Source organism: Hyla sarda, chromosome 6 (genome assembly GCF_029499605.1).
Source record: "Hyla sarda isolate aHylSar1 chromosome 6, aHylSar1.hap1, whole genome shotgun sequence".
NCBI classification, from domain to species: domain Eukaryota; kingdom Metazoa; phylum Chordata; class Amphibia; order Anura; family Hylidae; genus Hyla; species Hyla sarda.
Window position 1 is genome coordinate 116,945,644 of NC_079194.1, and position 14,942 is coordinate 116,960,585.

General features: G+C 42.0%; 1 protein-coding gene across 2 annotated transcripts in view; it reads right to left on the bottom strand.

Moving 5' to 3' along the window:
• NCKIPSD (NCK interacting protein with SH3 domain) overlaps positions 1–14,942 on the bottom strand; it is a 112,856-nt gene that overhangs the window by 57,988 nt on the left and 39,926 nt on the right. For both annotated transcript variants that reach the window (XM_056524800.1, XM_056524799.1), the window contains exon 2: positions 867–979. In XM_056524800.1, the coding sequence (XP_056380775.1) occupies positions 867–979 (113 nt within the window). The remainder of the gene's footprint in view (positions 1–866; positions 980–14,942) is intronic.

Sequence of the window (14,942 nt, forward strand, 5' to 3'; positions counted from 1 at the left end):
ATGTGCAACCATTTCTGCTTTTCTTCATTGAGGACTTTTTAATTTTGTAAGCATGGTGGAAAATGTTTGAAATAAACATATACACAAGAACACTTTTAAGATCTTAGAAGAAGAGAAGGAAATAAAAAACTTCTTGCAAAAGTCAGCAGTGAAAATGAAAGTAAGAGAGTGTGGAAGGTCATTTGTTACCAGCAATATAACTGCCTATTTGAAAGGACCTTAAAGAGTACCTGTCACCAAATAAAACTTAATATAGTGTTCCTTGTGTAATTAGCAGACACTTTCCCATTCACTTGCTTTTAAAATCATCAACATAAATATGTTTAAAATGTAATATAAAAACGGCCACTAGGTGGCTCTGTTCTGTTGACTGCCACAATTAATACAGTGAGTTCAGTCTCCTCCCGGCCTGGCAGGAGACCAAACTCAGGAAGTGCTTCTCTGCACAGAGCTTGATTGTCAGCTGCACAGAAAGTGAAAGCTCCACAGATTCTCACAGAAAGCCACACAGACTGACAGCTGAAGGAGAGCCTCACTGAAATCTGCACAGACTGAAGCATGCACAGAGCCAGATTTCTTCTATTCATCACAATGCTGCAACAATGTGAAGGCAGAAGTTGTCCCCCCAGCAGGCTTCAGTGATGTCATGTCTGCTGGGAAATACACACTTTTTTCTGCTGGGAAATTGCGAGCATGCGAGCAAGAAGATAAGATACAGAGATTTTTAAAGCTCTGAAATAGTTTTTAAGGGCAGGAGGGGTGTTAGGAGTAGTTAGAGAACATAGCCTGAGATAGAAGAGAACAGTTTATTTGGGGACAGGTACTTTTTAAGGGAACCTTCTTAGCTGATCCATGCTTGTACTTACTGCAGGACATCTCTCTGCTCTAAGTTGTATTTTCCTCCATTCTTCATAGCTGCATTGTGAATGGCTTCAATAGCTCGATCAATTGACTGGAGTACAACATCTTGTTCTTGCACCTGGTTGACAAGACAATGGGGATATGAAAAGCCTTGTAGGATCCACTGGCATAACATGTAGTTTACTGTTAGATAACCAATACAAGCATCAGACACATTTCTATTTGGATTTTACTCAGCAGGCTTTATTTTAATCTCCCTTATTCATGAATAGATTGCCATATCTACAAAGGAGAGTGACACATGCCAAGCAGTGAAAAAAGCAGAGAAGGAACACATCCCTGTACAGCAATAACATTTTATTTGCCATTGGAAAACATGGCTAATTCTACAGGCATAGTATTTCTTATTTCCATCTATAATACTGAAGGTGATGTTGCTTTTACTTTCACAGCGGAAACTGTATGCTTGGATCTTGAACCATATTACAATTTGTAGAAGGTCCCCTGTAACCATGGCAACAACTCACAATGCATTGCTGATATTGAAATTGTCCTAAACAATCTAATGTCTTTTTTCTTTTCCTGGCCCACCGAAACCAAAGCTTGGGCATCCCATATATTTGAATATTTTAGATCCCCCCCCCCATATGACTTGGGACAAGTAAGCCTTCCCCACATCTCTACAGGCGGACGACAGGCAATCATGTCACTTCATTAACTTCCACTTTAAGGCACAGTAACAGCTGGGAGCCTGTAACATTGAGGGGTATTACGGAGACAGGAACTAAATGGAAACCGATATTTTTGGAATAACATAGGTCGCCAAACCGTGAATATATTTAGAAGCTATGTGAAAATAAGCTCATCTTGGTAAAAATAACGGAGCCGCTCGATCCCAAAGCGGCTGTCAGCAAGGTGATCGGTGATAAATGGCGGGCAAATAAGGTTCCACATGTAATGTGATCACCAGGCAAGAATGAGAGAAGAGGGCTGGGGGCTAGCTTTACACAGACTGTCTAAACCTCTTCAATGTATATTGCCCTACTTCATCCTGCAGTGCTAAAGAATGACTGCCGAAGCTTGTAACAGTACAGCAGCTGATATCAGTCACATATATGTATATAAATGTACATAATAGTGAACAAGTGTAACTCCCTGTCACTAAAGCCATTGAAGAACACTACAGCCTCATTGCTGACCGTGCAGTCTCTGTTTAGGGTGTCTGCATATAGCATCTGTCTGCTGCACAGCTATTACCTGCTAACCAACTAGCACGTGCTTCACCTGCACTTGGCATGGCCAAAAACAGAAACCAAAACAAACGTGGTTCCCAGTTCACAGCACAAAAAGCTATGTGCATAGGCACCTTTAGGGTATAGGTCACCTGCTGGATTGACATACTGCAAAGCCAACAAATCATTTACTGCAAGAAACAATGCAGAAATCCAAGGTTTAGCAGATTGATGCAAGGATTATAAGAAGTGCTAATCCATGGCATTCATGTGCTGAAAAAGTAACCTATTTCCATAGTGGATTTTTCTTTGCATTGTGCAGCCAAAAGTCTGTGTGGTAGATTTTTTGTTCCGAACGTATGACAGCCGCCATGCCCCCACCCATAGACTTGCACTGCGGGGGCGTGGCATGACGTTACGAGCCCCGGCACCCACACTCAGTGTTCGGAACAAAATGTTTCTAAAGATGAGGCAGTGGAGTACCCCTTTAAAGGACAACAGATGTAAATGTATGTCCTTAGCGTTACATTTACGCCCTGTACATGGCAGCTCCCAGCTGCTATCAGCAGCCAGGGACCCGCCGGTGATGGCAGACATCAGTAATCATGCTAATGTCCTCCATCAACCCCTCAGATGCCATGATAACTACAGATCATGGCACCTGTGGCAATGCAGCACTTTGAATGGATGATCGGATCGCCCGCGGCACTGCCGCAGGGATCCAATAGTCCAACATGGTGGCCGGAGGTCCCCTCACCTGCTCCGGCCATCATCCTGAGGTCTTCTTCTCTGGTCTGGCTTTGAGCAGACCAGAGAAGAAGCTCGCTGATAATACTGATCAGTGTTATGCCTGTAAGGACATAAAAAGTGTAAAAAAAATAAATAAAAATTATGTATAAAAAAGTGAAAAAATAAAAATTGAGATTGGGGGGTTCCCCAGCGACAGGACCCCCACGGTCAGACATCTTATCCCCTATCCTTTGGATAGGGGATAAGATGTCTTAGGGCCGGAGTACACCTTTAATTCTTCCCTAAATGTCCAAATAAAGCTATATGTGTATATTGGGCTGGTGAGAGGGGGTAAACATCACTCATGGGGAGGGCTAGAGATCTAAGAGAAGGTCCAGACAAGCCTTCTAATACTGCAGTTCCCAGTATGCATTTCTTTCAGCAGCTCTTCAGTCTTCTCACCTTCTCTCTCAACATATCATTTTGGCACATAAAAGGCCAGACAATTTTATGTCTGTAAAATTAATGTGTGAGGAACAAAAGAATGTTTTATTATTGAGATCAACAGAAAAAACTGAGTTTTTTGCTATGTAAAAGATAGATGTAAAACAAATGAAAATCAAAGTGACTGGAGATGATCAATGTCAGTGGAGAAAACCTTTAATACTGTTTTGAAGACACCACATGATCTATTTAACATTCAGTCTTTCCTCCTCCCTCAACTGCTGCCCTTGACCCGCAGCCCCATCTAACATCATGCAAACAACCTGCTGAAGCATGGCGGAGCAGAACTCTGTGATTAATCTCTGACATTAATTAGCATGGCACTTCACGGGACCATTACATCCATTCCTGCAAGAATGCAAATGACGCTGAATTAATAGAATATGTAAGGTTCATTGATTAGAGGAATCAAACTAATAAAGATTTAAATCAGAATTACTATTGGTACAGGTGGTTTCTAATGTGAAGATGTAGTCGCAGCGGCAGGAAATCTGAGAGATCTTGTATTCATATAGGAATGTGTGAAGCCTTTACTTATAGAATCAGCAGCCATGTTGCCTTCTGTTTACAATATTGGACCAGAATCAATTTCCCAACATAGTAGTCACTGCATGCTCCAAAACTCTGCTAGCTATACACCAACACTGCATACAATATTGCCATTCCTACTTGCCACCTTTAAATGTATTCTCCCCATTTTATAGCAATCCTAATACTTTACCCAGTTAAATTTGTGTCCAGGGGGCATGCCTATGTGGGGAATGAGGAGGGAATATCTCTTTTAGGCTATGTGCGCAGCTTTTTGGGCTGTATTTCTTGGCTGAAAAAAAAAAGGTTCGTCTTTACAGGCAAAAAGAGTCTGAAACTTTCTGCCATTTAGAGAATTTTTGTAACATTTTTAGCTTTTGGCTCATTTAAAGGGGTACTTTGCTGCTAAGCATTTGGAACAAACTGTTCAGAACGCTGGAGCCGGGAGCTTGTGATGTCATAGCCCCGCCCCCCCCCATAGACTTGCATTGAGGGGGGCGGGGTGTGACGTCATAAGGGGGGCGGGGTTATGAAGTCACGAGCTCCCGGCACCGGGTCCAGCGTTCAGAACAGTTTGTTCCAAACGCTGAGCAGCAGAGTACCCCTTTAAGATTTCCTTTCAATGGAACTAGGCCAACCACTGAAAAAAAAACGCATCGGGTGACACCCTGACTGGCCTGCCTGGCACTAAATAGCTGCATTCCAACTATCCTGCAACAACCCACCCACCCTCCTCAGAAATAAAAAAATATTAAAAAGTTACTATGCTGCACCATGAATATCCATCTGGAGGCTTTTTTGTTTAATTTTGAGCCCGCATTTTGTAATGTTGGTGGGCGGAGTCTTGCGTTGCTGCGCTGAGGCCAGAGTTTACGACAGGAAGGAAGACAGCGTAGCACCAACAGGCACATAAACAATAGTGAAGCCACACAAAAAACTGCTCGGTACATTACCCACCCAAAATGTGCATAAAGCTGTATTACTATGGATGTTTCTTTTTTTTAAGGAAAAATTTTAGCGCCACATATGGGTTATTTACGTTGTCTGTAAAAATTCTTACACAATTATTTTGTGCCTAATTCTATTTTAACACAACAATAATTTTAAAATTTAGTGGGTATGCGAGCATGTACGTGTCCTAAACTTAAAGTGTGCAGTGTGTATTTTCAACCTTAAAATTAATATAGTTATTAGTTATATAATTATTTTTTTCTATTATTAACATTAACATTAATGTAGTAGCTTTGTTTCATGTTGCAGAACAAGAACAGTTGTTAATGTTAATGTCCTTTTCTGCAGACGTATGCACTTTCTGTAAGCCAGGTTGGACCTGGAATACATATGTGACTTAAATGGAGATGTGACTTTTTTTCTTCATAAATAACGACTATCGCATTTGATAAATACATGACCGCTGCAAATAAAATAAAAATTACTACGTGAGCAGATTTCAGAAATGTGCTTTGGAATAAGCAAAAATCAAAGTCACAGCATGTATAGAAAAGTCGCACTTGCGCAAGTACGTGCGACTTTTTTTACGGAAAAAAAAAATCTACTATGGAGCTTGATAAATCTCCTTCATAGTTATTAATAACAAGGAAGCCTATGGTTTGGGCAGCATAAATCTCCTTTTAAAGAATATGTCCAGTGCTAAGAAATGTATACCATATCAGCAGGATAGAGGATAAATGTCTGATCGCGTGGGGACCACCGCGATCAGACATTTATCCCCTATCATGCAAATAGGGGATACATTTCTTAGCACTGAACATCTGGACTTCTTTAACCCCTTAAGGACCGTTTTTTTTTCCATTTTTGCACTTCCGTTTTTTGCTCCTTGCCTTTAAAAAAATCATAACTCTTTCAATTTTGCACCTAAAAATCCATATGATTGCTTATTTTTTGCGCCACCAATTCTACTTTGTAATGACGTCAGTCATTTTGCCCAAAAATCTACAGTGAAACGGAAAAAAAATCATTGTGAGACAAAATTTAAAAAAAAAAAAAAACCGCTGTTTTGTAACTTTTGGGGGCTTCCGTTTCTACGTAGTACATTTTTCGGTAAAAATGACACCTTATTATTCTGTAGGTCCATATGATTAAAATGATACCCTACTTATATAGGTTTGATTTAGTCGGACTTCTGGAAAAAATCATAACTTCATGCAGGAAAATGAATACGTTTACAATTGTCATGTTCTGACCCCTATAACTTTATTTTTCCGTGTATGGGGCGGTATGAGGGCTCATTTTTTGCGCCATGATCTGAAGTTTTTAACTGTACCATTTTTGCACTGATAGGACTTATTGACTATTTTGGACTTTTGAATTTTTTTGCGCGTACGCCATTGACCGTGTGGTTTAATTAACGATATATTTTTATAATTCGGACATTTCCGCACACTGCGATACCATATATGTTTATTTTTATTTACACTGTTTTTTTTTTTTTTTATGGGAAAAGAGGGGTGATTCAAACTTTTAATACGGAAGGGGTTAAATGATATTCATTCACTTTTTTTCCACTTTTTTTTTTTGCAGTGTTATAGCTCCCATAGGGACCTATAACACTGCACACACTGATCTTTCACATTGATCACTGGTTTCTCATAGGAAACCAGTGATCGATGATTCTGCTGCTTGACTGCTTATGCCTGGATTCAGGCACTGAGCAGTGATTCGGCGATCGGACAGCGAGGAGGCAGGTAGGGACCCTCCGGCTGTCCTGTAAGCTGTTCGGGATGCCGCGATTTCGCCGCGGCTATCCCGAACAGCCCACTGAGCTAAGCGGCACTTTTTACTTTCACTTTTTGCCACGTGGCACCGCGATCAGTGCCGCGCGCTATTAGCGGCGGGTCCCGGCGTCACTATGACGCCGGGCCCGCCGTGATATGATGCGGGGTCACCGTGGGACCCCGCGTTATATCACGGGAGCGGGACCAAGGACATACTCATACGTCCTTGGTCCTTAAGAGGTTAAGGAGTCTTCTCCTGCAAATTTTTCCTTTTTTTATGACTTTAATGGAATGAGTGACATGATGTCCTGATAACAACCCATACCCACAGTTGCCATTTGTAGGAAGTTTTTCCTTCTTGATTTCCAGCCTCGCTCTGGTTGCTTTGAATTGTTAGACTAACGCGGACTACACAAATAAAGGAACATTTGTCCTGTAAAGCTGAGCTAAGCCAGTTATCTAACAAAAAACAAAAGATACCACAAATTGTGCGTTATTGATGTAGTCACCCAATGATAATAGAGAAGTCATGTTCACAATCACTAATTGACCAAAGTTTCAAAGATGATAATTGTTCCTTGTCAACAATGGTGGTCAGTGGAGACGCTCAAATGCAAGGGGTTTGTGCCAAATTTGTCTGAAAAGAACTCCAAGTGTTAGCCCTGTTTATTCCTGATGCCCTGGGCTGCCTGCTTTAATTTGTCAAATCATGCGAAATCCAATATCCTACAAATTGTGACACAAAACCCTTTGGTCTTCAAGACTCATTTCTACTTGCTGTACAAGATCTTCTCCAAAGAATGTACAAAATATTCAGTCTTCTGGGTGCCAGTACTCTTTTTTTAGTTTTGTATGTTTAAAGGGGTACTCTGCCCCTAGACATCATATCTCCTATCTAAAAGATAGGGGATAAGGTCCCGCAGCTGGGACCCCGCGATCTCTGTGCAGCACCCAGTGTCCGTTTAGAATGCTGGGTGCGGGCGGCGAGGGTCGTGACGTCACTGCCACGCCCTCATGATGTCACGCCACGCCCCCTCAATGAAAGTCTATAGGAGAGAGTGTGCCGGCCATCACTCCGCCTCCCATAGACTTGCATTGAGGGGAGGGGTGGCATTCAGAACAAAATATTCAGAACAATATCCAGCATTCAGAACAAAATATTCCAAACGTTGGAGCTGCATAGTACCCATTTAATTCTGAAAACAATATTAATATAATCTTCAATGGGCACTGTCAGATATAAAAACTTTTTATATGTGGTACATTTTGTAATAACTATAGTTTTTCTAATATACTTCTTTAAAAAATAAAATAAAAATATCACATTTTATTATTTATTAGTATGAGCGTGTCCAAGGGTCATGGACACGAGATGGCTGATTGCCAAGGCTGCAGGAGGAACACAGCCTGTAGCAACACTGCTGTAAGACAAAGTTTTACCAATCATGTGCCTCCAGCTGTTGCAAAACTACAACTCCAAGCGTGCCTGGACAGTCAAAAGATGTCTGGGCATGCTGGTATTTGTAGTTTTGCAAAAGTTGTAGGTACACAGCTGAAGGCAACACTGCTGCAAAAAAAGAGTTCTCCAAACACAGACTCCTCCAAGAGCAGTTAGTCAGCAGAGTGAGGGAGGGGGAGGAGTCATCACAGTCCAGGCAAGAGAGGGACACTCCTCCTCTCTTTGTTGAGATGGAAAAGACATTAAGCAGCATTAATATGCAATTTTTTTGTAAAAAAAATATGGATGTTAGAGACATAAAAAATGACATGTACATGATCAGTTTATTTTTTGTGGGATCTGACAGGTACACTTTCACATGGTAAAGAACCTAACCAACCCTGCACAGCAGCATGACAAGCTTACCTACAGAACTCCTGTGACTAGTAGTGCAGTATATGTATTTGATAGGAGGTCAAACCAAAATGATCACGATCTGCTGCCAGGAATATGCAGCAATAACTGATACTGCAGTCATTAAAGTGTAAGTCCTGCATTGATCTGCTTTCACACTAAGAGCATTCATCCGTTACTAAACGTCTGTTTTCTGCGTGAAAACGGATGCAAAATAACGGATGAAATAACGGGTGCTAACGGATGAATAAATATTCATCCATTAAGACCCGTTATAACATCCCTCATATGTGGCCGTAACACCTCTGCCTGCAGACTCCCAGAGCCGGGACTACTACTACTCCTATCATAGAAAAGACTTCTTTCCATGATGGGAGTAGTAATTCCCTGGCTGCAGGAGTCTGCAGACAGATGGGGAGGCTACTTTAGTGTTTGTACTACTACCCCCATCATACAACAGAGTATGTCCCATGATGGGGGTTGTAGTACTGGGGCTGAGGGATTGATCGCACCCGGTTTCAACTCTGAGACCCGGTGCGAACAGAAGTTATTAAGCAGGGGAGCGGGCGGCAAGCTCCGCAACCCTGCGATGTATGGTGTGTTTTAACTTTCATTTTTGAATCCCCCGCGGGGAGCCCTGAATGGCCGGTACTGAGGAGCGGGAGATTTAAAAATTAACATTGTGAGTAGCATATCTATATTAGAAGCACTGTGGGGGGCAAGATATATAGCGCTGCAGGGGGTGGGAGGAGGAGGAGACATATAGCCTATATATCTAGCCCCCCAGCGCATTTATAATATGCCCCCCGCAGCGCATTAATAAAGATATATCCCCCGTCGGCGCAAGTATAATGTACTCTCGGAGCGCTGCCATCCATATTTATGTCACCGCTGCGCTTTGAATGAAAAGCATTCTAGCAGCAGCCGGCGGCCAGATGATGCTGATAGAAATACTTTTCATTCACAGCGCAGCGCCGGCATATGTATATAGAAGAGCTGTGGGGGGGCAGATAACGCTATATGTCTGCACCCCCCCCCGTGCTTATATATATATATATATATATATATATATATATATATATACCCCTGCAGCGCTATGAATGAGAAGTATTTCTATTAGCAGCGCATAGTGCCAGCAGACGATTCTTTGACTGAAGAAAAATTTGTGCATGTCCCATTATTTCTCCCGTCACAACTAACTGCCATTATTCATGGCGGTAGGGCTGGGCGGTATACTGGTTCATACCGAATTTTTTGGGCTGCATGATATGAATTTTCCCCCATACCGCAATACCGGTTGGGCCCCTCCCCCTCGGGAGTGTATTATCAGCCTAGCGCAGAGCTGTCCCCACATCCGGGAACTAATCATACGTGACCCGCCAGCGCTGTTCTGCTCCCCCCAATTAATGATCAGCCCAGCGGGGTACTACTCCCAGATGTCAAGCACTGCCCTCCTCCTCTTTGTTAGGGGCCGCCGGGTGCTGGAACTCACTGTACGCCAGTGGTCTCCAACCTGCGGACCTCCAGCTGTTGCAAAACTACAACTCCCAGCATGCCCGGACAACCGTTGTCTGTCCGGGCATGCTGGGAGTTGTAGTTTTGCAACAGCTGGAGGTCCGCAGGTTGGAGACCACTGCTGTACGCTGTATCCCTAGATACAGAAAATAAACTTAACTCACCCACCTCGGCAGCACACTGGGGACGGGGGGGAGGACAGCTGTCAGCCTATCACCGGCCAGAGAGAGGGAGAGGACAGCCGTCAGCCTATCACGGGCCGGAGTGATGCCCCGCCCCGGCCAGTGATAGGCTGAGCCCACTGTCATGTAAGAAGCCGGCTTCTTACATGACAGTGGGCTCAGCCTATCACTAGCCGGGGCTGGGCATCGCTCCGGCCGGTGATAGGCTGACGGGTGTCCTCCCCCCTGTCCCCAGCATGCTTTTGAGGTGGGTGAGTTAAAAGTTTATTTTCTGTATCTTTTGCAGTCCGGGCATAGGGATACAGCGTACAGCAGTGGTCTCTAACCTGCAGACCTCCAGCTGTTGCAAAACTACAACTCCCAGCATGCCCGGACAGCATGATACACATATTTGGTCATACCACCCAGCCCTACATGACGGGCTATAATGGTTCATAATGGGTAATGAAAAAAAATCCCATAGACTTGAATGGGAATGTTTAACAGCTGTTTAACATGGGTTTTCTGACGGACGTTTGTAACGGATGAATTTTTATAGTGTGAGAGCAGCCTTAGGTGTTGTTACTTAATTTCACAGAGCTGCCTGGACATTTTTACTTGCATTTTAGACGCTACAATCAAATTTGATTGCGGTGTCTAAGGGGTTAAAGCCAGGCATCACAGTGATCCGTGATGTCTGGCATTAGAGATGGGTCCTGGTGGCAGATAGCCGGCAGGACCACCTGGCTATTACCTGCGCTTAGCTCCTGAGCACGTGTCATAGAAGGGGAATGGGACGCTGTCGTCCACAAGAAGTTGAAGGTAGAAATCATTCTCACGCCTACTGGTAGGTGGTGTAGCTTTGAACCAAAAAAGTAGCTTTGCGTACAAAATAGCGACTTTTGACAAAAGTCACAAATGATAAATACGTGACCACTGCATGGTCAAAAAGAAAACGTTAGGGTAGGGTAGGCAAAAAGAGTGAAACTGTCTATATCAAAAGATACATAAGTGTCGCTAAATATGCTGCTAAAAAATGCTCTAAAAAGCAATGATAAATCTCCCCCATGAAACCTCTACATATGCCTCTAGAATATTGGATAGTATGGACAGATTTTGTCAAGATGTTTCTCTTTAGTTCTAATAGAGAAGCCTCAACTACCAGGTGACATGACATACAGCTTCTCGCCTACTTCACCTGAAAGGGCTGCTTGAAAAAAAAACAAAAAATCTTTAGAGCCAATGAATACTACAAGTTTATTATAGCCCAACACAGTAGACTGTAAGAGGATACACATACGAACGTGCTGAATAGGAACAGCTGTCATCTTTTTACAGACCAATGGTATTTTTGGCATCTGCGAGAATAATGCCTGGACCCATAAACATTGCTCAGAGTTATGTATAGTTATGATAAATTACTAACTCTTCTACACATATTACATACATGAGCACTAACTGATGTTCCTTGATAAAAACCAGTCCAATATGTAGGTCCATGGGGGGGTTAAGGGGTTAATGAAACCACATAGATATTGGCCAATTCAGTCTACCAATTCCCAGCACAAAAGAATGCAGAAAGGTGGTTTGGTGTTGCTTGGACAAAGGTTTTTTTCTGCAGTGATAGCACACAAATATAAAATCCCAAAATTCTTAAAGGAAAAAATAAAAAATAAAAACACACCACCACAACAGTGCTGAAAGTGGACCGCTACCAGTTAGGCTGGGTTCACACTACGTTTTTGCCATACTGTTTTCAATCCGTTTTTCTAAAGAAAACCGTATGGCAAAAAACCGGATGGAACAGTATGGGAAAAAGTAAACCGTATGCGTTTTTAAAAGTGCATACAGTTCCGTCCGTTTTTATAGAAAAAAAACCCATACGTTTTTGAAAATTTTGTCCATTTTTAATGGGAGGGGTCTTGGGTGGGGACTTTAGGATGCAAATGCGCATGTGCAAAGTAAAAACGTATACATTTTTCCCGTATGGAACCGTATACATGTGCGTTTCCCATTGACGTCCATGTTAAAAAAAACGTATGCGGTTGCAGTACGGTTTTTAAACCGAAGTCAAAACCGTGGTCAACCACAATTTTGTCTCCGGTTTAAAAACCGTACTGCAACCGCATACGTTTTTTTTTAACATGGACGTCAATGGGAAACACACATGTATACGGTTCCATACGGGAAAAATGTATACGTTTTTACTTTGCACATGCGCATTTGCATCCTAAAGTCCCCACCCAAGACCCCTCCCATTAAAAATGGACAAAATTTTCAAAAACGTATGGGTTTTTTTTCTATAAAAACTGACGGAACTGTATGCACTTTTAAAAACAGTATACTGCTTAAAAACGCATACGGTTTACTTTTTTCCATACTGTTCCATCCGTTTTTTTGCCATACGGTTTCCTTTAGAAAAACGGATTGAAAACAGTATGGCAAAAACGTAGTGTGAAGCCAGCCTTACAAAAGTACTGGCATTTCCTTGTGATGTTCATCACTTTTCGAGGCTGAACTTCTTATATGAGCAACTCATAGATGATAATTATTATTATTATTATTATTATTATTAAACTGCATCCATTACTATATGGCTAAGACTGTTCTTCTAAAGTGGAAGCTTTTAGGTATAACATGTTTTAGGTTCTGCAGAAGGCTATATGAAGGAACAGAAAGGCCTTGTGGCTCTGTACTATGAAGTCATAGACAACCAATGCACTGCTTTATGTTGGCCAGTACAGCATTATTTTAGTACTCTGGCCCCGTGATTCATCAGACCAGGAGCGCTGTTCGCACCGGAGGCTCATGACAGCGGGGGGCTGCATGAAAGATTGCGGGGGTCTCCAGCGGCAGGACCCCCGTGATCAGGCATCTTATCCCCTATCCTTTGGATAGGGGATAAGATGTCTTAGGGCCGGAGTACCCCTTTAAGTTTTTCCTACACTGGTTAATGTAGCTTAACATCTATGGTCAAAACGAGTAAGATCACCATAGAACATTTTATTCTTTATTAAAGCAAAGTGCCCATTTACATTTATAGTAAGTACAACCCAGAACTATGAGAAATAATGTTACATAATTGTTCTAATGGGGAATACAAGTATTTACTAAAACAGACAGGTCAAGAGGACTACAGGTCCTCTTTAAAATTTGCTAACTTCTTAGGTTGTTTTCTGTCGATTTAGTCTATCAAAGCTGTTTGTTATTGTCTGGGAACTACAAAATATCAACAGACATTAGACTGGCAGCAGAAGATGCCATCAATCTAAAGGGCCTCCAAGAACCCCCTTAAATGGGCACTATCATTAAAACTAATGTATGCTATTGCACTCCTTATGGTAAATAAAAAAAATATCTTTCTAATGTACTTTGATTATTAAAAAAAAACAAAAAACAAAACAAAAAACATTTTCTATGTTTTATTTGGTTTAAAATAGATAGCTGCCACTAGTTGTCTCCCTACATGTCCAGAGCACATTTCCCCCCTATCTCTTGCAGAGACTTTGGACTTCTGCTGGCCCGGCAGAAATCCCAAATCAGGAAATGCAGTCTGCAGTGCTGAGGAGGGGGTGCAGCCTTATCCAGTCATAACTCATCTCACACTGAACTGCTCTGGGCTGTGTGTAGCAGAGTGAGGGAGGAAGTTCTCCCCTGAATGGCTTCAGATGATGTTACGTCTGCCGGGTAACGCCTCTTCCCAGTCTGTGAACCTGACAAACTGAGCAGAAAATACAGAGCAATATCAAGGTAGAGAACTAAAGAATAATAAAAATAAAGGCAGGGGGTGGTTTATCATGATGGGGGCAGTGAACTGGGAGATTATAACCTTTAACAAGATCATGACAGGTACTCTTTAAACATCTGCAATAAGGGGAACCATGAATCCAACATATTAGATGTTTTGGGGGTCTGTGGCCGATTTATTGGCCTCTTATGTCCATCAACACAACATGAGTTGAATATGGTGTAATCACCAATACTTAATACCAATAACTAAATTTATTTGGGATTTCAAAAGGCATTTTCCTCTGTAAACATCTCCAGGTCTACTTTGTAAGATATCTCCACTCTCTGCGGGTTATCAGTTACATGGTTACGAGGCATCAGTTATTGCAGGACTATAACCCAGTAACCCTAATCATCTGAAGCTACCCCCATCTCCATGTCCTGGAATCCCCCATTGTCACCAGATTCCCTTGTACTACCAGGTTTTATGTGACATTTCATTTTTCTTCTCGTGGCCTACAACAGATTCATTACATGAAAATATGGATGCGCTTTCCCTCTAAATGATTAGCTTTGTTTAGCTGCGCTGTATTATCTGGGGTTTTAGCTTAGGTTATATGCCGCCTGTCAAGGAGCTGAACATCATTATATCACAGCAAATTCAACATTCACTTCAGGGTTACAATAATTGACTACAATAGCAATCGTCCTCGGGTGCACCGGGAGAGGGGAAGAAGAAAAAATAATGTCACATTACACCATATATGGGAACTAAAAATAGTGGCAGCTATTCCCCAGACATGAAGCATCAAAACAGACGGTACGATCTGTGCGACAGGTTAGTTCAATGCAATTCCAAGGTAAAGGGCAGAAAAATCTTTTTAATTCAATCGCGCGTCGTCTCCCTTTATGAGGATCACGAGTTCCAGCTGCCATGTTCATCATTGCTTTATTGATTTTTTTTTCTACTTTTGGAACAGAAATAAAAATATCAGATCATAAAAGCAGATGATATTAATCATTGCTCTGTGATACGTGTATGTAAAGTGCAAAAATCCTATAAATGTTTTCTCTGATTTATGTTAAGGCTGTCAAC